Source organism: Salminus brasiliensis, chromosome 9 (assembly GCF_030463535.1).
Source record: "Salminus brasiliensis chromosome 9, fSalBra1.hap2, whole genome shotgun sequence".
Classification (NCBI taxonomy): domain Eukaryota; kingdom Metazoa; phylum Chordata; class Actinopteri; order Characiformes; family Bryconidae; genus Salminus; species Salminus brasiliensis.
In genome coordinates, this window is record NC_132886.1 from 27,761,435 (window position 1) to 27,785,948 (window position 24,514).

Here is a 24,514-nt window from a genome sequence, read left to right on the forward strand (position 1 = left end):
GCACAAGAGAAGGGGGAAGGGGGGGGCTGCTGAATCTGAACCAGACAGACCTGTTGGTAATTCAGTATTCAACAATACCAACATCACAACTGGATATCATAGACAAACTGCAGTTCCTTCAGCATTTTTCATTTGGAAATGCCATTTGCATTGTAGTTAAGGGCTTGATGGACATAAGCTGGCCAGGTGGGGGCACAGAGCCCTAGGGTGAACTTCGTAAGACACAGCCCAAGCAAATAAACCTCCATCTGCTCCTGACTGACGCAACCTGCCAACCTTTTTTTTTCTCCGCCTTTGCCATTTACACACATGCAGACACAAAAGTCAATTCACCCTCCCAGTTAGCCTAACCACGGAGCAGTTCTTTACATTGTGTGAACATTTCATGATGCATGAACCAATAGAAATGATCCAAAATGACTTGCCACAACGATATACTCTAGCTATGCCATAATCAATGACATTTCACAGCTCTACAGGCCTTTTGTCATCACACTTTCCATCTGTTACCTCTGTACTGATTGGTCAGTTCGCAAAGACATTGATTTCAACACCTTCCTCTAATTAGAATAGGAATAGGAATCAAGAGAATCAAAATACACTTATCACTGTTGCATAAAAAACTAAAAAATATGTCCAAAGGTAAATGCCTTACTAACTTTCAATGGAAGCCTAAGTAAAAAGATCTTATTCCCAATCCTTCTGGATCATTTCTGTTGATCCATTTATCATGAAGTTTTCACATAAACAAAACCTGCCAGATTCGCATTAAGTCAAAAAGTGAAAAAAATCATCGTTCTGGATTGTCCTTGTAGCAGGAAGGAAGCCTGACCTTACCTGACACTAAAAAAAGGCAACAGCATTCAATCTCAAGAGGTGCCAAAGGCACATGATCATTAACAGTGCAGGATTCTGCATCAGGGCAATCAAACGAAATCAGCATAAGTGCACAAATCCCTGAACATGCAGGACATGCCATTTGAGAGGCTTTGCTGACGTAGGCCACAAACACTACCTCAGGCAATCACTCACGAATAACAGTTAACGGGGGGGGGGGGGGGGGGGGGGGGTTGGGGGGGGCCTAAGCAAGGAGCTTACACCATCTCTTGCACCACATGGCAGAGTGACCACATACTGAGACTGACCATATGGCACTCTCAGGACAGAAGAGCTACAGTGGGTTTCGGACCAGAGCAGGGGCTTGTGGTCGTGCACCACCAGGGACCAATGCAGGCTACTAATTAGGTGGTGTTTAGTGCCGGGTGACACTGAGGGAACTCTTAGAGCAGATGTATCACAATATCTTGGTTAGGGGGGGTTTTGTAGACGCATCAAACCGTAAGAAGACCACAAAGAACAGTTTTGGTTTTCCTTTTCCTTTACCAGTGATCGCTTTGATTAATACAAATCATACCACAGTTCTCAACTACTGCTACAACTAATGGCCGAGCTCTCTCCAGATGGGTAGTACATGGCGCTCTCTCTCTCCCCTCATCCCTCCTAAACGTTGTTGGCCGGTACAGGAGTCTGTTTGCTGGGGTAGAAGGCATTAGCTTGGGACATGGCGCTTTCCCCTTGAGCATATCGGCAGTAGTTAATAAATAAATAAATAAATAAATAAATAAATAAATAAAGGCAGTGGTGGGTGTTAATGCTGTGTAGTGTCTGGAGAATTGCTGGTGCTAGTGGGAGCTACGAACAGGTGGGTTAATTGGCAGCACCACATTGGGAGAAAACGGGACCTACTTAGAGTTTACTAAAATTCTGAACTTTGCTCGAAACTCGCTTCTCTGTGACCCATCTTAACTCGACAACAACTACAAAAGGCTGGAAATGACTACCTCCGACACAGCGAAGGAGTACGGTTGTGTGACTTCATGATTTCAGCGTGCGAAGGTAGTTACCATAACTGCACATTTTAGGCCCCTGCAGCATCTTTAATGATCAACAGTGTCAACAAAGTGTCTCAGTGTCGAGGTGTGTGTGAACAAAGTTAGTAATATGTTTCCTGCCATTGAATGGAGTTCCATGGAAGTAGTGGGGAGGGGCGGTTCTAAGGAGCCACGAAATTACATTATGATCTCAAATATAAAATAGGGTGAATTCCCACTTCACTGAAGCTCATTACCCCATACAAGTGATATCATTTTTGCTCATTTTTCATCTGAATCATGACAAAAAGAAAGACACCGCATCTCACTATCACTTTCGCTTTTAAACCAATGGTCCCAGAGTTACATTTCAGCCTTTTAAGTATACCCCACCAAAGCGATACTGGGTTAAAGATATCTGCCACACAGCTGTTGACTTTGACAGCTGCCTGTCCCACAAAGATACGATAGATATCTGCACACTGACGGTCTTAACAGAGTTGCTGACTCACTTGATAAATTCACGGCACATTAGTGAGCACGTACTGTATGTGTGGACTACAGACAGCCCTCCTCACTGGCACCGCTTTGTGTACAACTTGACAATCCCCGCTCTTTTAAGGAACAGAGCATTTGGCTGTGGATTGGTTGAGGTGATACGGCGAACTAACGCCAATACGACTGCTGAAGACATTCGTACATACTGCACTACTCTAAATCCAACTAAACAGGACTATGTCTCTGACGAAACCGTCTGTGTGAGATTACACACTCAGAAAAGCATGCTGTGATGTAACGTATTATGATAACTGTAATATACAGCCACACTGCTCACACCTGGTCATTGATACAACGCCCATTATCCAACAAAATTCCTAACCCTAAGATTGCTGTGTGACTCCAATAACAGCATAACCGACGTAACTACCAGGCTACTGCATCTTCAGATCCAGCCTTTCCAGCAAGACACCAGAATAAATAATCAAAAAAACTGATAAAGAAAAAAGCCCAATGATTAATGTAACACATAAAAACCAATAAAAAATCCTATCGATCCCGCAAACCCACAGTGGCCGCTTTCAGTCTTCTTGCAACCAGAGCCCAATTTCTCACTCTATTTCTCCCTTTGCTGCAGGCTGAAGGGCATCCATATGCCAGCTGTCCACGCTCTAAACACACACAGCTCTGAGCTCAGGGTCTGATCTGTCTGGCTGCATCAGCGACTCCACATCATGGTCGGCAGCTCTTGCGCTGTTCTGTCTGACCCGGTTAGCTACACAGGCTAGTATGCGTCTGTGCCCTCTGCCAGTGCGACCGGACACAGAGGCAGCCTGAAAAAGTCACCCGAGACTGACCATGCGACACGCCTGAAAGTCAGCTAGAATACTGAACGCAGGCCTGGGTATTATGTTTAATTTGGCACTTGTGTGCTTCAGTGAACGCTTGCTGAAGGCCACGGCACTCGCCAGCCACCCCTCCCACTTACCTCTGCAAGTTCAGCACACGCAGAGGCCTCAGATAAGACTTACTGCACGTAGTATTGACACTACTAGAGCTGACTACACGCCAAGACAACAGAATCTCCCTTTCACACGCTCACACTCCCCAACAGGGAGTCTAAATTAAAAAGGCATGGCAGAAAGGTGCGAGTTACACAGACGTATAGCAAACTGGACTGTCCTCCAACGAGAGTGGCCAGCATCTGGTTTAGCAGACTGCAAAACGCCTTAGAAATGAGAAAATCATGGGTTCTTCACATTTCTCTACCTGGATCTGCACAACCTGTTGCCGTCTTAAACACATTATGTTTGATGTGGGATGTTTTTACTTTGTCCACATGTTTGGAGACATCTGCTCTTTCCTGCTGCAGTGGCAGCTTCAACTCTGTTCGATGGAGCTCCATCACTGCAGAGAACGCAGTTCCACTGATCCACAGCCCAACGCCTCCGGCCGGTGCTTGGCATTGGGCATGCCGACCTAATGCCGGGTCTTGCATAGCCGCTCTAATCTGTCCTCTACTATTGGCAATGTGCCAATAGTATGAGCTCTACATGTGCAACTGCACACCTGTGTCAGCAACGGGTGCAGTGAATTACAATAAACAAAACAGCTAAAATTATGTCCGGATACTTTTGGACAGATGGCGCTTCAACTAGTTGGCATTTCTATCTTTAGTGCTGTGCGTATCCATGCTGTACAACAAAAGCTGGAATGCTCTGCCAAGCGAGCCGCTGCCATGCAAAACAAAATCAGACCAAGATGACAAGATTTACTCAAATCATAACTGCTCCCAGACTTCTCCAACAAACAGCTCCTGGTTTTAGATCATGAGCCGTTCATATCTTAACATCAACCAGGACCCCCATACAACACAAGTAACAAGGCCCCCTTTACACCCCAAAAATAACAAAGGCCCTCACAACACAAAGGTAACCAAGACCCCTTGCACCACAGCAATAACAAAGCCCCTTTACACCCTAAAAGTAACATGAGCCCCCTGCACCCCAGCAGTAAGCAGGGGTCCAACAGTAACCCGGGCTCCTTACACCCCAAAAGTAACATGAGCCCCCTGCACCCCAGCAGTAAGCAGGGGTCCAACAGTAACCCGGGATGCCTACACCCCAAAAGTAACATAAGCCCCCTTCACCCCAACAGTAAGCAGGGGCCCAAAAGTAACCTGGGTTCCCTACACCCTAAAAGTAATGATCTCCTACACCCCAAGCGGTAACCAGAGCCTGCATCCTTTACATTAACCCAGACAGTAACCAGGGCCCCCTCACAAAACAGTAACCAGGGCCTCCCCTACACCCCACAAAACAGTAACCAGGGCCCCCTTACAAAACAGTAACTCTCTACACCCCACAAAACAGTAACCAGGGCCTCCCCTACACCCCACAAAACAGTAACCAGGGCCTCCCCTACACCCCAAAAACGTAACCAGGGCCTCCCCTACACCCCAAAAACAGTAACCAGGGCCTCCCCTACACCCCCAAAACAGTAACCAGGGCCTCCCCTACACCCCCAAAACAGTAACCAGGGCCTCCCCTACACCCCCAAAACAGTAACCAGGGCCTCCCCTACACCCCCAAAACGGTAACCAGGGCCTCCCCTACACCCCAAATGGTAACCAGGGCCTCCCCTACACCCCAAATGGTAACCAGGGCCTCCCCTACACCCCCAAAACAGTAACCAGGGCCTCCCCTACACCCCCAAAACAGTAACCAGGGCCTCCCCTACACCCCAAAAACAGTAACCAGGGCCCTTTACACCCGACGGTAATCCGGACTAAGCTGGTCCACATGCTTAAGTCTACCACGGATTCGACGCTGTTCATCGTGTCCTACCTTGGGCAGTTCTCTCAGCTGGTTGGCGTCGAGCAGTAACTCCTCCAGGCTGCGGCTGTAGCGGTATATCTCATCGGGCACGGTGTGCAGCGAGCAGTGCCGTTTGTCCACCGACTCGACGTGGCGGTTGCACCGCCACAGGGGGATACACTTCAGCATGGCCGGGGGGGGGGGATACCGGCGACGGTCAGGCCCTCTGCATTAGAGACAGTGGCTGCAGAAGACGGGCGGAGGAAATGGAGAACGGAGGAGGAGTGGTGGAGCGGGTAAATCCTTCAAGCTTTATCCAGAAAACAGTAAAGAATAACAGGGCTACAGGAATCCACGTCCAGGAGCGACCCGCCAGTGCTCCTCCTGTTCCTGGCGACTTCGGTCCAGTCGAGCGAGGGAAGCGTGTGGAGTTCAGACTCTCCCCCTCAGAAATGAAGTTAACCCGAGACCCCCTCAGTCACACACAGCCCTGTTCGCCAACACGAGCAGAGGGTAAATAAAGACTAGCTGCCTGTCTTACACATTGGAGCGGGCTGGGAGAGCGGACTAGCTCGCGGTTAGCGGGCTAACTAAAGGCGATTATACCGCCAATAAAAGCCGCCTCTCTCTCTCTCTCTCTCTCTGCTTCTGGTCACTAACAACCCCGGTATTCTTACAACACCTGAACCTCAGAGTTTCTTCCGTGTCCACATACAACGCCTCCCTACATGCTGCAGCCCTCCAAGCAGCCGAGGCTCGGTTAGCTAGCTGGCTAACGCTCGAGCTAAGTGCGTTTAGAGGCGCGTTTGAAAACAACGCCAGTGAGCTAGGATAGCTAACCGATTAGCATCCCGGCTAGCGCGGCTCCGGTTCGCTACCTGAACTGGCCAAGAAATAAAAGAGCGTCTAAAACTAGCAATAAAACAACCAGAAAGTCTGGGTTTGTGTAAAACGGGAGTGAAACGCCGTGTGTGTGTGTGAAAGTCTCGTTAACGGTCTGAGCGAGTGAGTCCCGTCCCGTCCGGTCCGGTGGGTCGGTCGGTCGGTCGGTCGGTCCAGCGCCGGGCTCTCAACCGTAGGGCAGCGCAGGCAGCCCGCAGTGCGAGAGGAGACCTAGGCGAGGCGAGCAATCCGGGACGAAGGCGTCCGTGTTGTCGTTACTCATATGGCTCAAGGTCCGCCGACTAGCGAGCACTGCGTCTCCGGCTGCTGCGGCGAGGCTCCTCCGGCAGTCTGTGTTTTTGTTTTCACGCCGAGTCTCCAGGTGCCGGAGAGGAGAGGAGAGGAGAGGAGCGCCGCTTCTACCGAAACCGACCACAACTCCGCCTCATCTTTGTGAGCACGTCGAAGCCCCGACTACGCCTCCCCCACTACTACTACTACCACCACCACCACCTCACCACCACCTCCTCCTCCTCTCTCGCTTTCTCTCTCTCTCCCCCTCCCTTTGTGTTGAGTGTGTGTGTCTCTCTACCGCTCCTTCTTTCTCTCTCGCCCAGCGCCGTTGTTTTTCCCTCGGCTCGGTGTTTCTCCAGATGAGGACACCTAGGAGCGAGGAGGACGAGCCGCAGCGGGCCGAGCGGTTACTGAAAGCTAGCTATATAAAAAAAATATATATATAAAAAATCGATATTATTATAAAAATGACTATTTTCAGATATTCTCACAACGTCGCGAACAGCACAGTATAGTATAGTATCATAATTTTAACACCTGAATATTATATAAAATATTAATTATTGCAATTTCGATCACATATTTACGTGAAAATAGCGGCTTATTAATCTTCACAAATTAATGGATACTAAAGTAGGAGAAAGGCTTGTCTCTATGAACTGAGTAGATTTGAGCGGATTTGGATTTTTATTAAAATTGGCGGTTAACACAATTTTAAAAAGAAATTTTAATATCATAATTAGATGATGAGGAGCAAAAAAACAAGGGAATAAAAATAATAAATAAATAAAGAAACAAGTAGAAAGTTTTGACTGTAACTTCAGGACGCTTTATGCCGTCGTGGACCGTTTATTGTGCACGCGCGCCTCCTGCTGGTTGAACGTGTCGCTACACCTACAGGTCCTTCTCTTGCATTGTCTGGTGTTGCTGCTGTCCTGAGGTGCATGTATGATATTTGTGCCATATAATTTTACTAAATATGAAATAAACAGGTTATGTTTTGGGACTGCGTTGAATAGGCTGCCCTGTCTTATTCCTTAATCAGAAAGCAGTCCGGGCTGACCTACACTCTTCATGATTTATCCTCACCTCACAGCATGACTATGCTTGTGACTGTTTATCTGCATGGACTTTATCATTTTCACTTTTATCACAATCTTTTATGGATTCATTTTATGTGAAATGTTTTTTTCATTCCTGTTTTGTTTGTATTTTGCCATCAGGTGTCGACCAGAAGACGACAGGTTCCCCTGTTGAGTCTTGGTTCCTCTCAAGGTTTGATCCTCTTGATCTGAGGGTTTTTCCTTGTCACTCTTGCCACTGGCTTGCTCAAAAGAGGCTCGGACCCGGATCTCTGTAAAGCTGCTTTGTGACTCTTATTACGTTTGGCCTAACCCTGCAGGCCTGACGGCGGGCAAACACATTATATAGAAAATGCATTGGTTTTTGTCACGTCACAAAGGCAATGAATTGAAACCTGGTCATTGTTGCGGTTTATTTTCCATATATGGACCGTATGAAGGGCGGCACTGAGGCGCAGCCGGTAGTAGATGTGCAGCACATCTTCAGGGGCCTGGGGTTGTGGGTTCGAGGAGTGTGTGAGAGGCTTGGTGGGTTCTCCCTGTGACTGTGCTCTGTGTGTTTCATCCTACTTCATAGATGAGTTGTCTGAGCTAAACTACATCTAGCTGTGAGTGGATGATTACATGTGATACCCTGTGATGGCCTGGCACTCTGTCCAATAATCTGGATAGGCACAAGGATGGATGGACTGGGGAGTGATAGGATGGCTTGGTGTTTTTTTTTTGCTACATCGCTTTGCTGATAGATAGATTCAACTTGGTCATTGCTCAGATGTACCCGATATATTGCTGAGATATACTATTTTATTGTTACCATTTAGTCTCGTGACTGAGTGTTTTACCTTAGGTAACAGTCAGCTTTTCTGAGTAATGGATTCCTTTGTGCAAAGGAACAGAGCAGATTTATGGATTACATCTGTATCGCCTTCAAGGGCAGCTCCTGCTGCTTCTGCTGACGTCAAAGAAATACAGTTGTTTCTGTGATCAGCTTCCTTGTTGAGTGATCATCTGCACCTCAGTGTGGTGGGATCAAAGTTCAGAAATGCCCAGGGCTTGCGTTCTTCTGGACAGAGGTTTGTGGACTTCCGTAGTATTATGCAAGCAAATTCCATATTCAACCACTATTTTGTTACTTAATGAGAGTTTGGCTTTAGATCTGACAGTAAATTATAAACATCTAGTTGGCTTTAATCTGTACCAAAGGCAGCTTGCAATCAGATGATAATCTCCCCATACTCTACACAAAAATGCCTATATATCCTGATGAGTCTGTAGATGTGGTTGAGTAACACTGGTTATCTTATAACAACAAACAATGTATGTCAGGATCTGGGACACGTTAGACTGTAATTGAGCAGTTGGTTCTTTAAGTCTTTATACCCTCTCTAAAAGATGCCTAGAAGCTGGTGCATACATTCATAACCTTAGGATTTGACTACTGTCTTTGTCTTCTGTATTGAAGCTCATGCAAAGCATTAAATAAGCTCCAACTAGTTTAGAAAGCAGCAGCTAGAGTTAGAAAATTCAACCAGAGTGCTGCTGCCTGCCTGCCTGCTGGACCAGTTTCTCCCACTGTGTGAATTTGCCTGTTTGCCATGATTCCCTTAATTCCTTTGTTTTTTTTTTCCCTCCCTTTCCTATGTATTGAGATGCCATGTTCCTACTGTTTCATTCCAATGCTGTCTACTATTCTCCTGCTGTTTTTATTATCTGTACCAGTATCAAACAGAACAGTATAGGTTCCCATTTTGAGTCTTGGTTTCTCTTGGTCTGAGGTAGTTTTCCGACTGATATTCATATACTGATCATTCCTTTTGACACTTGACAGTTTAAGATCCACTGATAGTTCTAAGGTCCTGATATTTGACTGTACTACAATGGTTAAGTGGAAGACAACTGAACTTTATCCATTGCTTATTGTGGATAGGTTTTTCATGATAGATGCTCCCTTGATGTTAACCTGATGTTTATCATCTGCTAGCACTCGAGACATTTGAGCTTAGTTTAGAGATTATAGCAAAAAGAAATTAATTCTTTGCAAAATATAAATATGTAAACCAGGGGTCAATTAGGGGAGCATGACATTGTGATGAGAATACTTCAGAATATGCATTTCTGAGCATATTGTTATGGATTTATGTTATGCAGTGAGATGAAGCATTTTACTGAGCTGTTGATAATATTTGGATAGTAATGGATCTTTTGCCCATTCCAACTTCAAAAGTCAGAAAAACATTGCAGCACATCATGTATCAAATTGTTTGATCATTTGAAACCCTGATGTTTTTAAGTTCAATATATTCTAATTGGTAAGACTTGTGCACACATCCTTTAATCTCTTTATCATTAAAGAACTTGAAAGTAGCGTGATAAGCACATACAGGATCCATAAACTGATTTACAGGAAATGTTCATAATGCTAAGGCAACGTTCACCTCATTCACATTTTAAGACCACTGCTATGTCAACAACTGCACATTTTCACTCCTCCAAGTATGTGAGGCATGAACAGAATGTGGCATATTTGAAGAATTTATTGTTTTGATAAACTCAGAACCAATGACTCCAACACAATGTTCAGAATCTTAACAGAATGTTAGTGAAAATGTAAGAAAAAAGACAAAAAAATAAGAGAAAACAATTCTTGTGTATTTCGTGACTACGACATCGGGGGTGCAACAAGGGAGCCGAATTTGGACAAATTAGAAAACAACTTGCAAATATTAACCATAAAAAAAAGAAGTCTTTCACAGTAGGTGATGACAAAAAAAACAAAAAACAAACAAAAAAAAAATCCATGAGGCGCACATTTTTCTAAGCCAAATCCCACCAACGGGACCGTCCCCAATATTATTATTATCGACATCAATAAAAAAATAATTACAAGTTTAAAAGAGGCCCAAAACTCTAGCAGCAGTGATGGAGGCTGAGTGAGTTTGAGCAGGGGAGGGGGGAGGGCTGATGGCCGTTTTTGGAGCAGTCTTATGCAGAGAGGTCACTATTATTGAACCGCTCCTGATCATAGACCTCAGCCACAACTTTGCGGCCTGCGAACCACCGGTTGTTGAGGGCCTGAATGGCCTTGTTCATTTCTTCACTGTCAGAGAACTCCACAAAGATCTTCACGATGATCTCAGCATCATCTTCCTCCCCCTGACGTTCCTGGTAGATGATGACTCTGTTCACAGCGCCAAATTTCCCACATTCCTCTGTCACTTCGCCCTCCAGGTCATCGTCAATGTCCTCAGGCCCCACCATGTTTCGCAACACCATTACTGTGGACTGCATCAGAAACAAGAGGAGGGAAAAGAAAAAGAATAAAAGAATATGTAAAGTTAATTTTTCCTTTTGTAAACCATTTCTAGGCAATTCGCACAACTCCAGAATCAAGCCCTAATTGCAAGATTCAGATATCAGTTTTGTTTTTAGGGATGCAACATAACAAAAGCTTTATATATTGAGTAGCATCATATTGTACTGTATAATGACTAGCATTTTAGCTTGTGCTGCAGATATCTTGCTGCTGTAACACTAAAGCATAACTTTTCTTTTAGAATGAACATTAATAAGGCACATTCTTAGCCACTATATAGATGCATATGCATTTTTATAACTGGGGAAAATTTGGGGTTCTGCCATTTTATAGGTGTCCAAAAAACAGTGCTAAATGTACACAGACATGAAACACCCATAATGCATCATGTTTGGCTTGAAGATACACATGAAGCTTCTCCAAATAAGACAGAGATTGTGAGATTGTGAGACTGAGATTGTTCATACGATGCACTCTGCTCAACAATAAGCTCACACACGTGTCTGAAATGATTCACTACCTTGAATTCTGTTCCCTATAATAGTGCCCTGTATAGTGATCTGGACTTTAGCAGGTAGGGGATAGTGAATAGGGCAGTTCCAGACACAGGTTGAGTCTTTCGTACAGTTAGTATGTCTTTAGCTCACCCCTGATTGTGCGACTGCATGTTTGCCTCCACTGCTGCCAAGTTGCTCTTGCTCGTTTACACTTTCCTTCCCTAGACCATCAACCCGAGCCGCGTTTTCCTCCCGCTGTTTCTCTTCTATTTCCTTCTTAGGCTCAGCAGGTGGTTGTTGTGTGGTGGCTGTCGGCGTCCCTGTGGATGTGCTGGATGTAATGGGTGGTGAGGCCAGCACAGGGTTGACCAGGCCAACCTGAGGAACCACGGGCAGGGTTGGTCGAACAGGCGTCACACCTTCAAAAGGTTAAGAATAACAGGGGAAAAAAAAAAAAAAAAAGGAAAATCATGAGCACGGACATTAAGACTTATTAGGCTGATGTGTAAACAGCACAATTCTCTTAGGATCGATGTCAGACCTGTAATTAAGCCTGGGGCCTGGGCCGCCAGCACAGCCTGAGGAAGCCCCATTTGCTGGCTAAGGAGCTGGGCTGGAGTCACCAATGCCTCCTACAGAACAAGGAGAAAATGAAATAAGAGAATGCAGCATTTCAGCTGGGATTAGAAATCAAATAATATACACTGAAATTTACAGCTGTGGTTGAAGGTTTACATGCACTCATCATGGAGATTGCAATGATTTCTTGGAACTGTGCGTCTTCTGGGGACGAATTAGTGTACTATTAATTCAGCGGTGCTGAAAGTTTATAAATGCTTTTATACTTGCCAAGGCCTCTTACCCTGCCTAAATAAACTGAGAAGCTGTTGAAGACACAAACCCTGCTCCAAAATCCACATAATGAAGAGAGGAGTAAAGGTGAAGCATTCAATCCTAACACTGGACCAGCTGTTAAACATGGTGGTCTGGGGTTGAAAAAGCGGATGGAATAACGAAGAAAGTGAGCACACTAAATTCAGTATAGCCACTAACCATCAGCTAGAAGGTTGAAACTAGGACACAACTGGGTGTTCCAACAGGGCAACACCACCATACACACATGGTGGGTTGTGGAATGGATAAAGCAGACCAACAACATTAAGCTTAAGCTAAGTCCTGACCTCAATCTTATGTGGACAGTGCTAATAAGTCAGGTCTATGCCAGAAAATCAACGAAAAGGCGAGCCAGATTTTGTTGAAAGCTACCAAAGGCATCTGGTCAAGGTGCTGTATGTCGTTTATAAGCTTGATAAGACATTTGACCAAATATTAGATGACCTGTACGTTGTGGCCCCGCGTTGACGGGGGACCCCAAAACATCAGTTAAAACTGATAATGTACACATATTCTGTTCTAAAAAAGAACAGTTCAAGGAAGCCATGGAAAGCCTGATACTGCAATGACATTAAGGTCCATACTGAGTGCATGTAAATATCCAATTACAACTGTGCATCATTCCCTTACGAATATTTAAGTGAATTTTTAAATCCATAATCTTAAAATGGCTAAAGCAAAACATGAAAGATGCCCCATTACATGTGTCATCATATTTCCAGATAATTCTTAGGTATCAGACCAATTTCTAGATTTCTATTAATTCAATGACTAATATTGATTACATTTATTGTATAACGAAAAAGCAGAACAGAATCAGATAGAGACATCTTTCAAAGTTCTATAAGCAGTGCATCCCTAAACTAAATTCTTCAGTGGGAGATGCCTTATGCTGGATTACCACCAAGAAGCAAGCAAACAAGCCATGTACTATGCATCAAACAGTTAAATAAGTTTAAAATATTTGTTTTAAAAACAAATGCTGCCGTATCCGAAGCCTGAACTCCCCTTTAAGCATAGATAGCACCGCTATAGTCATAGCATAGTCAAATGTGTGACCCAGTTAAACAACAGATTTCTCACCTGAGCTGTGATTTTAGCGGTGGCAGCTGCAGCCGCCACGGCTGCGGCAGGGGGCAAGCCACCAGGTGTTGTGGGGGTCAACAAGGGCATTGGAGGGGTCACAGCCTTCCCAACTCTCAGGTACTGACCTCCAAGGTCAAACAGGTTCATGGAGGACACTGCATCAACTGACGACTGAGGCTTTTCATATTCTATTTGCGTGTTCAAACAGAGACAGGAAATAAATGTACTGAGTCTCCTGTTTAACTCTACTGAGAGTCAGTTAACTGAGAGTGTACTTTCAGTGTCAAATTACATCACTGACAACAATGAACGAACAAGCAATGAAGCTTCTGGTTTTGCAACCAGTAGTAACATACAACTTGCCGCAAAGTCTAGAAGTTTCCACTGTTGATTTTGACTTTGTTTTAAATACCACAGAAAATTGTGACATGACTAAAGGACTAAAAAGGATAATCAAAAAAGCTTCACACCCTATAAAAGTGACTCCATTAAGAATAATGTTTGTAATAGAGATGTAGAAGTGAGAAGAACTTATTAAAATGTCTATTTAAAAAAATAAAATAAAAAAGACTTCAAACGCAGACTGAAGACCCACCTAATAATGTCTAAACTTAAAGGTATCTTTGAATTTTTAGCCTATTCAAACTAGCTGATGTTATCCTTAGGTAAACAGCAAAGCCCTTTTGTAAGTCGCTCTGGATAAGAGCATCTGCTTAATGCCTTAAAAACAAAAACCCTTTCCTTGACAAGTTTAACAGTTTCAAGGTTCTTCACACAAACATGGTTCTTTATGGAGTCCAAATTAGTTCTTCTAAAGAACTACTTGTAGCATTTAACAAGACAACATAGGGACTGAAAATTGACCCATCTGAACTCTTCACATGCTGAGATTACACTTTTTTAAAGAAAAAATGTAATTCCATGTAATTCCCATACTAGAGTACTTACAGATTAAATTCATACATAATATTTACACAGACCTTTTAAAGCTTAAATTAATCAATCAATCAATCTGCTGTCCTCATCATTCTTACAGTTACGCTTGAGTATTTACCCAGCCCCTCTACACCACTGTGGACCTGCTCACCGATAAAGCAGTAGCCCTTGTGCTTCCCTGTGGTGGGCTCCCGGGCCAGCATGCAGCTTTTAATCTTGCCGAAGGCCTCGAAGACGCTCTTGATGTCATCATCAGACAGGTCCGGGTGCACTGAGGCTACATAGATGCGGTTGTATGCGCGCGCCTCTTCTGCCAGTTGGTCGATGATGGGTTGTGCCTGTCCAATGTTACCTGGCCGCCCCACCTACAGCACACATACCAGCACAGGGGCTACTGAGCTCGAGTGTATGATAAATGAGTGGGTGAGGGATGCCTAGCTAGACTCCTGAGGTACTGCACTACCTAATGTGTAACTTAAGTGTAGTGTCAGAAAAGCAGCAGCAATCTGTGTGTTCTGAAGTGTCTTAATGGCTGTACTGCCATCAGATTGTGATGGTTAAAAGGTTCGCTTCGTTGCCTTGTGCCGTTTCTGTACTGCAGGTGGGCCGGCCAAGCAACACCAGCCAGGCACAGCCCATCATCGTCAAAACACTGTTGGCGCGAGAGAGGCGCACGAGCAACTCACGTACAAGAGCATGACCAGCTTCTGCAGCTCCTACTAACAAAAACAGGGCTCCAAAAACATTACAGCAAAGAAGCCATGAGGCAAACACACACACACACACACACACTGGTTAGTTCACAAGACACAAAAACGCATGCACGGACACACACACAAACACAGGTTTGCTGGCATTCTTTCTCCCAGACGACACACACACAGGCATGGACAGGATTTAAAAGCAGGATGCAGAATGACAAGAATGACGCTGCTTCAAGTTCTCCAACCCCTCTTCTTCTGAAAAGCACTCAGAAAGACAGGAGGCTTGTGAGGCCCATTTGTGAGAAAGAAGCCCGACATCAGCACAGTCATTTAGAACTGTGAGTAGGAATGCACGACATTGACATAAAATGAGATCTGATAGGTGTAAAATTTCATGACCATATGGGAAGTGAACAAATTCTGATTAAAGTAGTGTGCCCCTGACTGGTTGTGCAGGATCCACTGTAAAATGAAATTTAACTAAACCTCTCCTTTAAGAAAATGTACACAAAAAGCCAATATATATGAATTAATTAATAAACTGTCTACATTTGTTGCTTTACACACAGTAAAACATTTCAAAGAATGACAAACTTAAAGGACAATAAGGTTCCAATCTGGTGCTGGAATGTGCATATCCCAATGATCAACTGCTGGAGGTTTTAAAATTTTGCTAGCACTGGTATCTCAAGGATTGATTAACAGCTTAGAAGCTGTTTTGTTCATTTACAACTGCCATTAAGTGGGTAAAAGCTAAATCTCCTCACTTAGGGTGCTGGAAACTACTTTATGCGTTTTCCCCTTATGTCCATTTTTCTGTGTTCATGTAAAACAGGTTGAATAACATGGATCAACTGCATGTTTCATTACAAGTAGTGAAGATTAAACAAGACGTTTTTGAATAGCAGTTTAAGGATCTGTTGCTACTGATGCATTTTGTGACCACGTGTATCACAATAAATATTGCAAGTTTTTACTTATGATATTTTTACCATATCGCCAACCGCTAATTCCCTCTAATTTAATTACACCCATTGTGCTGCATGCGCGAGGTCATTTGACCCATTCTGTCACTGCAGCCCTCAACCATGTGTATTACAATAACAATGACAGCCAATTAGTAATCTCATAGCAATTTGAACTGTAGGCCAGTCAAGTACTGCTTGTTATGCTAGTGTAGACACTATTGTAATTCATAAAAGATTTATATTATGTAATGGAAGAGTTAGGAGTTTTAAAATAGTAAAATAGAAGTTTTAAAATAATTAATAATAGTACTTTTAGCTTGTCTAAACCCGAATATGAACAAGAGAAAAAGAATGATTTTTTGTGTTTGTGTTTTCTGCAGTCCATATTCTCCTAATCCACCACCCACCTTTATGTTCCTCCCACCCAGCATGACTGAATTCATCTGCTCCAGGGCCAGCTGAGCAGCTTCGGGCACCTCATACTCCACAAAGGCAAATCCCTGCCGGAAAGAAGGAGAGACAAACATAAACACGCTAATTCACCACTAGTTATGATAGAAATAATTCTATTGCATGTATTTTTATTTAGCCTTTGGAATTGAAGTACAGCGCCTTGAGAAAACAAGCATGACAAGATGGTGAAAGCATGCCTTGTGTTTCATGGTGACAGAGTCCCAGGACATGTCGATGCTCTTGATTGGACCGAACGGGGCAAAGGCCTGCCGGATGGTGTCCTCGCCAAGCTCGTAATAGATGGACCCCACGTAGACTCGACACATGATTGCCAGAGCTCTCTGCCTCTGCGCTGCCACCTGGTGGTCAGGTAGGGGAGAAACAGAAAAAGAGAATACTGACTGCTGAAGAACATTAAAAGAGAACACAACAAACCAAAAAAAAAAGAGAAAAACTTCACTACGGTTTCAAACAAATGCCTGCATAACAGTAGCTCCTAGTCCTAGTCCTCTTCAGTTTTGCATATGCAGTTGTGTATTAACTTACAACGTATGCATACAAGCCAGGGAACTAACTGAGAAGATGCAGAGAAGCCCTTTGGTTCAGTTTTGACAGTGATGAAGCAAGCTCAGGGGGGTTTACTGTAGGCCTGCACAGCACACACTTCAAAACATGTACAGTTATCACTGCATGGATTCCAACAAGATTGTCAACATATTTCAACAAAATCCATACCAGCACAAAAACACTAATACGAGCTGAAACCTGAGGTGTTTTCCTTGAAGGCTTTTGGACTTACACTGGGATTCTGTAAGAGGAAGGACGATCCTGCACAAACCACACAACTTAAGGGTAATGCATGTAAAACAATTTGTTCAATTACAAACTTTAGGACAGTTTTGCTACCAAATCAAAGTTGCATCTGCTTCATTAGATTGATTGGATTGCTGTGTTGACTGCTAGCCCTCTTTTATACAAGACCAAGGAGTCACTGATCGTTTACAGCATATTTGCAAAGAAGACATGGATTTCCAACATACCCAGAACACAACACACAAACACACACAAAGACACTCGCCGCACTTAAGGTGTATCTGTATTGATGAGCTCTTGAATGTGGCTACACTGAAGAGGCTTTTCCACCGGATAGAGCGGAAAGGCATGGTACTATCCGTGCCCTGCTTGAGTACCCGTGTATGCTTCTCACCACACAACAGCACCCGTGAATACTGACAGGGTTGTGAGGTGATGGTGGTGGTGATGATCTCATGCAGTTGATACTATACACAAATAACAGTAGAAACAATGAAGGAGCTTCTGGGAGCGTTTTCTATATGTACTCTGCATTTGGGTTTAAGTGAAGAATGGTAATGGTGACTGACCAAACTATGACCAATTGATGGTCTGCTTTATTTCCTATTTCTATAGCTGTATCTATGCGCCCAGGTTCTTAGCCCAACACAAGGTGTAACCAAATTCAGCCCGGATACTCAGACACAGTACTGATTAAAGAAAACCACAACATGATACAGATCACGGATGTGTGACCCTGCCCGGTGCAAAAGCGCCTTGAGTGATGCTAGTCATGCAATAATGATTATGATGAAACTGCAAAAGGTCATAGTTAATAAAGATCTGCACGCTTCAAATGTGTGTTCTTGGTACTCTACTATTCCTTCTCTCACCTACACCTCAGCCCAAATCCACTGCCATGCATTACAAAACCCAGACTCAGAGGCCTGCCAACTTTGCATGTCCTTTGTGATGAAATGGGTGACCAAACACATACACATTTCATTCACAACAAAATAAAAGCCATGTCTACTTTTGAAATATGCTGAGGCAATTGTCTGGTCATCAATTTTGGAAATCTGGCCTGGTAAGTCATGCTTAAAAGGGTAACAGTCATAGTACCAAAATGCGCACATAATGAAAAAAAAATGAGTTTAATATTCTATTGACCGATTGTAAAGGTGAGAGAGGATCTCCAAAGCCCATAGTCACTGCTGCCATCTGAAACACAGTAAAGATGGAAAAGTGCTGAAAAGTAGGTTAGATATTTCTTTTTTTTGTTTTGTTTAATTTCTTTTTGCATGACAGACATTAGAATCCAAACAGAAGACAGAAGTCAGACCCTACAGCTGCTTGTCTACTCTTTAACTGATCGAAGTATCACTTAAAGCCATGTCCTGGCATCTCATTCTTCAAGCTGAATGCATCGCTACACCGCCAGAGCAACACACACAGGCCAGGCAAGAAGGAGGAGCACCAGGTTACTCGGTCTAGAAATTAAGGTCCAACTAGGGCATGCACTAATACTGAAACAACCATGTAGGACTGGTGCACTTAGTAAGTTAAAAATACAGACTAATCAATATAAATAGGGGTGAGGTTACAAACTGGAGAGATTAGCTGGACATTTCAGCACTTTATTAACTAATCCTGCATGGATCATCACGTTTCACACAGTGGTTAAGTATGATCTACCCCACACACAAACAGTTTTATGTTGAAGTTAATAGAAGCTGGAAGACTGCTTTACAAAAGCATTAAAATACGGCAATAGCCGCTATAGCCATGCATCAGCATTTGTATCTGAGCCACCTACATATGACCCTCCTTACAGTCCTAGATCTGACAGTCGGCTTTACAAGTGTTAATGAACGGTTACAAGTCTGCCTCACTGTTCAAGCTCTACTCTCACAAAAAAAGCTTCTCTAGGTGAGATCAGCCATTCAGTTCTAGGTTAATCTTTATATGCAACTAATAGAACATACAAGTAGTCCTCAAGACATATATATAGATATTTAGACGTTTTTGGCGCCCCCCCCCAAAAAAAAACATTGTATGGACTTCTGACTTGAACAAGATGCTGGACTCACTGGAACTTTGCAAGAGTGGATTTTGCAAGAGTGGATTTTGATCTCTGCTCACCTGCAGGTTTGTTAGCTGCTGCTGTTGGTGGGCTATTGTCTGTTTGACCAGGACACTCTTAATGCTCTGCTCCATGGCATATTTCTTTGCCTGCAAAAAAGGAGTAACAAAGTGAGACTGCAAATCTCAAGCTGCATAGGACTAACTAACCCCTCCTTCCCCAAGGTTAAATATAAAGTCTCCCAAACATGAGTTATGAGAATGAATAAATCAATTAATGAGGAAAATTACCCTCTGCAGTGCTTCCTGCTGCTCCGGAGTGAGGGGCGGCAGGCCCAGTTTGGAGCCCATGCCTTGACCATTCTCCATCGTCAGCGCTTTGCCTCTCTAAAGTGAAAGTGAACAAGCAAGCTTGAAAATGCAGTGCAAAACTGATTTGCCAAAGACTCATCTGTTTAAGAAGTAAACAAACCTAAAGTAAAGGAGGGAGGGAGGGGGGGGTAATGACCTGAACAAAACTCAACTACCCCATTTAAACAAGGCTACACATGGAACAGAATATGATTAATAAACTGTATTCATTCAACGCAAATCATGTGCAGGTTAATGGGAATGAAGTTATTTTGTCCACTCATACCTATAACAGTGTGTGTGTGTGTGGGGGGGGGGGGGGGGGGGGGGGGGGGTGCGCTATAATGCCTACAAATGTGAAAAATCAAGATTGACTGCACAATGCAATAAATCTTGATCAATTACCTGAATCTCTTGACACTCCATACAGATTAAGAGTTAGCTACTCACTACTAAACTGAATTCCAGTGGTCCAAAATAATAAAGGGGTTAGATTTTACCCATGAAAAACATCCATAACAATGTATGCATCCATCATTCACTGAGAATTTCATATAAAATCTCAGCACATACAGAAAACATACCTACGAGGCCACAGTTCACTAAAGAGACCAGGGCTGAGACAGCTGTGAGGAGACGTCTGCCAGAGCACTCACTCTCAATCGTTCAGTGACCTAAAGCTGATGGAGAAACATTGGGAGACATTACCAAAAAATAAAAAACACAGTGAGAAACATGACGGGATCAGTATTGTGATCAATTACATTTATAGCATTTGGCTGACCCTCTTATCCAGAGCGACTTACAGCCTAGCTCCAGCTGTATGTCTGTAGCACTGTCTAATAGCACTCCAGAATTACTATATAAGCCAACGGTGTAGTGGTTTCATGCAATATCCCCTTTCTCGTGACTCTGGGCACTGGTGGCTTAGTGGTTAGAGTGCTGGGTTAATGATCACAGGTTTGAGGGTTAAACACCCACATCCAGTAAGTCAACTAAAGCGGCCATGGTTGGGCCCTTGAGCGAGACCCATAACCCTCTCTGTTACAGGGGTGCTGTAGCATGGCTGACCCTGATTTCTGACCCTGGCTTTATAAAAAAAAAAGTTTGGATACACAAATTTCCAGAACATTTATATAAAGTTATCATCTTTAGTACTATGTTACAGAAGGACGTAGCTAGCTAGCACTTGTCCACCACACTGAACTACAGTCATTGTTCAAATACACGAGCTAGCTAAAACACACTCCTGTAGCAGGATCACCTTAAAGGGACTTCAGGTCACAGGCTGGCACACGTTTAACAGACCGTAATGCTCACTGCTTAATGTAGAGATCGTGGCTGTGTGAGCCGTAAAGCAGGCTAGCTAGCCTTAGCTATCGAGCTCTGGGGTGTGAGCGGGCTCAGAGGGGCTCCGCGCTCCTGCGGGGTTAGCACGCAGGCTAACGACGCTGGAAACCGCTCGGTGCGACTCCATTCAACCGCCGCTTTCACAGTTTACACAGTTCAACCTTCTCTCACACACAAACACACTAATATTAGCTAACTAACCCGACTACTGTGGAGGCAGGGCTCCTTCTAATAACCAGCGGTGCTCCGTTTATCAGCTCGGGGAGGTTGTGACTGAGGTAAACCCCCCAGGTTCTAGCTTAGCTTAGCTTAGCTTAGCCTAGCCTAGCCTAGCGCTGACGGCTTGACTGCGGGCTCTCGGAGCTCTGCTGCGATTTCAGCTCAGGAGCGGCACTGTAGAGACTTTCTCCCTCGTGTTTTCTACAGGTTTGACCGTGTTTAAGCCTAGCTAGGCAATATTAGCTAGCTATGAACAGTCCGGGCGCTCAGCCCCGACATGATGCAGAACAGCACCGGACCCCCATTAAAGCGGAAAGCCCGTGTTCAGTAGGGTGTAATACAGGTATCTAGCGAAATTAAGCCCTTTATCTGCTGTTAAAGCGGAGCAGGGATTCGTCTCCAGCTCCGTGTGTGTGTGTGTGTGTGAAGCGCCGCTGATTCAGGGTTTGAGGTTTTGTCCTGATCTTCTCTACAGGCCGCGCTTCAGCGCTTCAGCGCTTCAGCGCTCCGCTGCGCCCCGAGACCACCGTCAGCGCTACCCGCAGCTGCGGCAGAGCCGCCATGTTTCGGTGACCGAATCGACGGGTACAGGATGTATAACGAGCAGAGGGCTTCGTTTAAGCCTCATATTTAAAGAAATTTGTTAAAATGAGAAACAGATAAATACCGCAGTGTCCTGGGTTACCGCTCGCACTCTTGAGTCTCGCGCTTCTTCTCCGCGTGTGTTTCGTAAAGTTCGCGGCGCGAAGGGCGACCCCTGCTGGGCGGGAGGGAAGAGAAAACAGGAACACGCGCGAGCGCGAAAACAATTATTATTATTTATTATATTTTATATAATTAATATTTTCATTATATTTAACTGTTTATATATAATTTATTTATTTTATATATTTGTTTATATGTTTATTTATTCTTAAGCACTTTACACACATGGCAAGCAATACAACCCATAAATGACTCAAGACAATGCAGGACAACAAGACAATGACTGGCTATATCTAGTATATGAATTGGTCAAAGCAGCATATTTAAAATGATATGCATTTGGTATTAATTCTAAAAGCAGTGAGGGTTGACAGGTAATATATCTACACAAATAAATCTGAAATAAAATAAAACTGGAAAAATGGAATTCCTCCATATTTATTACTTAAAATGCCAAGAATCAGGAATCAGAATCAGGTCCTGCAGCTCAGCAGCAGATGATTAGAACATCATTAGAGAGGATTCTGGAGAAGCCTGTCTTATTTAAACCTCACACATTTAGTTTGGTTTGCTTTTAGATAGATGAAGAAGTAAGTGGTCTCAGCATCAGCACCATCAGATCCAAACAGCTCTCTGAGAGTCTGGGAAAGGGGGTTAAAACCATCTCAGAACAATTAGAAATCAGCCGCTCCACTGTCCGCTAAGTAATGTACAAGTGAAACAACTGCTAACATGGCCAGATCAGGCCGTCCGAGCAAGGTCAGCTCAACAGCAGATCAGAAGATGTGTAAAGACGTCTCCACTGGACCTACAGGTAGCTCTTCATCCTGAAATCATCTGTGAAGCATGGTGGAGAGAGTATGATGGCATGGGCATCCTTAGGTCTTTTTTTGTTGTTGTTGTTTTCTGTCCCTTCCTTAAGGCCTATATTTAATCTTCTGCCCAATATTTATAATTGATGAGAGAAAAGATACAAATACTTCTAAGTATTTGCATTCTGAGGATGATTCTGAGGGCCTGTGACTGACAGGGGCCCTAGAAATGTGTTCATTGAGTATTTTGGTAGAATTGTTATTGAGTCGTGGGGCCCAAAATCCCTGGCAGCACCACTGCTTCCACACAAATGGTTCCATTCTAGTGGGTTGTGGGCTTGTGATGCAGGCTGACAAGGGCCCAGACACACACACACACACACACACACACACACACACAGAGATGATTGAAAACTCTCTAATCCAGGTAACATGTTCGCATGTTGCTGTTCTTTGCGTAAATCTTGCCGTGCTTTCATGTACATGACAGCATCCAGCCCCTGATCATCAGTAAAGGCTAGTGACCATCAGTGACCATTAACCGTAGAAATGATCAATATAACTCAGATAAACTAAACTTTACTCTTACAGTCAAATGAGATAAATAGCAGTGAATAAATATTAAATCCTTCCTAAATAATAATTGGCTCTTCATTGCTGAAGTAAGTGGCATCACCATGACAAGACCCAAAGAGCTCTCTGAGGCCATATGGGGCCTGTATGTGTAGCGCAACTGGGAACCTGTCAGTTTTGGCCCCACATATGGATGCTGACCAGGGTCAGCAATGGTGCCTGATTGTGTACTACAGACTGTGTACTGTATATCACTGCTGTCCAATGAAAAACTTGTATTTTCATGTTTGTCTGCTTTTGGTTTTCTCCATGGTTTGAACCCTGGAGCCGCTCTGTCCACTGTGGCCATACTTCTGGATGAATGGACCAATAGAAATGCTCTAATTTCCCAGAATTAACTCTCACTGTACATTGATGTCCACTGAAAGTTAAGAGCATTTTGCTTCTGCTCCTGTAAAATCCCCATTTTGGAGATGTTTTATTGGACAGAGACGATGTCTTAATAGTGCAGAGAGTTTGTAGAGAGGGAACCGCTATAAGCCCATAAACCGGCTCTAATTATTGTCCCATTCATGAGTATCTCCTCCCGTTCCGCTCAGCACTGGACTGTGGAGAGATCGTAACCCCACTCAAACACTGACCGGTTCTAGGTGCAGGCTGTGCATGTCTAAGCATACTGAACTGACCCTTTTACCTCTATTAGCTACATACCTCATACTCAAAACCTAGTATCACCAGTGGTACGCAACTGGGACACACACTCCGTTTAGAACAAGATGGGTAAAGAGGTCTCCAACGGTCCTAAAATAGGGTGACCAGACAAGCTGTTTTTCTCGGACAGTCCTTTTATAGGGATGTGAAGAAATATCTCTAAGTTGTCTGAAAAGTCATTGGTCACTGCACTGATTTCACACCTGCATTTCTCTCTACTGTCCCCATTCTTTCTGCCTGTGTATTTCTACAGCTGTAAACACATCTGTTTAAGTCCCGCCTTCTCGCCGCCACTATTGGTTTATATGGTGATTGGTGTGGCGCAACAGATAACACCACTACCTGCCAGTGAGCTACAACACCATGTGAGAGACTGGGGTTCGATTCCCAGTCTGGGTCGCTATGCTGCGCTACACCAATAAGAGTCCTTGGGCAAGACTCCTAACACTACACTGACCCTCCTCTGTAATACGAGTAACCTTGTAAGTCGCTCTGGATAAGAGCGTCTGCTAAATGCCTTAAATGTAAATGTAAATGTAAATATGCAACCATTGGTTTAACTGCATAAGTCCCGCCTCCTCCCCGCCGCTATTGGTTTATATGCAGCCATTGGTCAAACTGCTGA

General features: G+C 44.0%; 2 protein-coding genes across 16 annotated transcripts in view; both read right to left on the bottom strand.

The window, feature by feature from the left end:
• The window catches only part of scrib (scribble planar cell polarity protein), a 90,450-nt gene extending 83,884 nt beyond the window's left edge, over positions 1 to 6,566 (bottom strand). For all 15 annotated transcript variants that reach the window (XM_072688070.1, XM_072688074.1, XM_072688084.1 and 12 more), the window contains exon 1: positions 5,216 to 6,566. In XM_072688070.1, coding sequence (XP_072544171.1) covers positions 5,216 to 5,374 — 159 coding nt within the window. In that variant the 5' untranslated portion in view covers positions 5,375 to 6,566. The remainder of the gene's footprint in view (positions 1 to 5,215) is intronic.
• A 3,393-nt stretch (positions 6,567 to 9,959) lies between these two features.
• puf60b (poly-U binding splicing factor b) lies at positions 9,960 to 21,827 on the bottom strand. Its single transcript, XM_072688110.1, has 12 exons — positions 21,756 to 21,827; positions 20,104 to 20,199; positions 19,460 to 19,555; positions 19,229 to 19,318; positions 18,257 to 18,307; positions 16,492 to 16,653; positions 16,249 to 16,341; positions 14,321 to 14,534; positions 13,231 to 13,421; positions 11,795 to 11,885; positions 11,404 to 11,672; positions 9,960 to 10,725 (listed from the first exon to the last, which is right to left on the bottom strand). Exons 3-12 carry the CDS (start codon positions 19,535 to 19,537, stop codon positions 10,426 to 10,428), a joined length of 1,539 nt encoding a protein of 512 aa, XP_072544211.1. The 5' UTR covers positions 19,538 to 19,555; positions 20,104 to 20,199; positions 21,756 to 21,827; the 3' UTR covers positions 9,960 to 10,425.
• Positions 21,828 to 24,514: the final 2,687 nt, after the last annotated feature.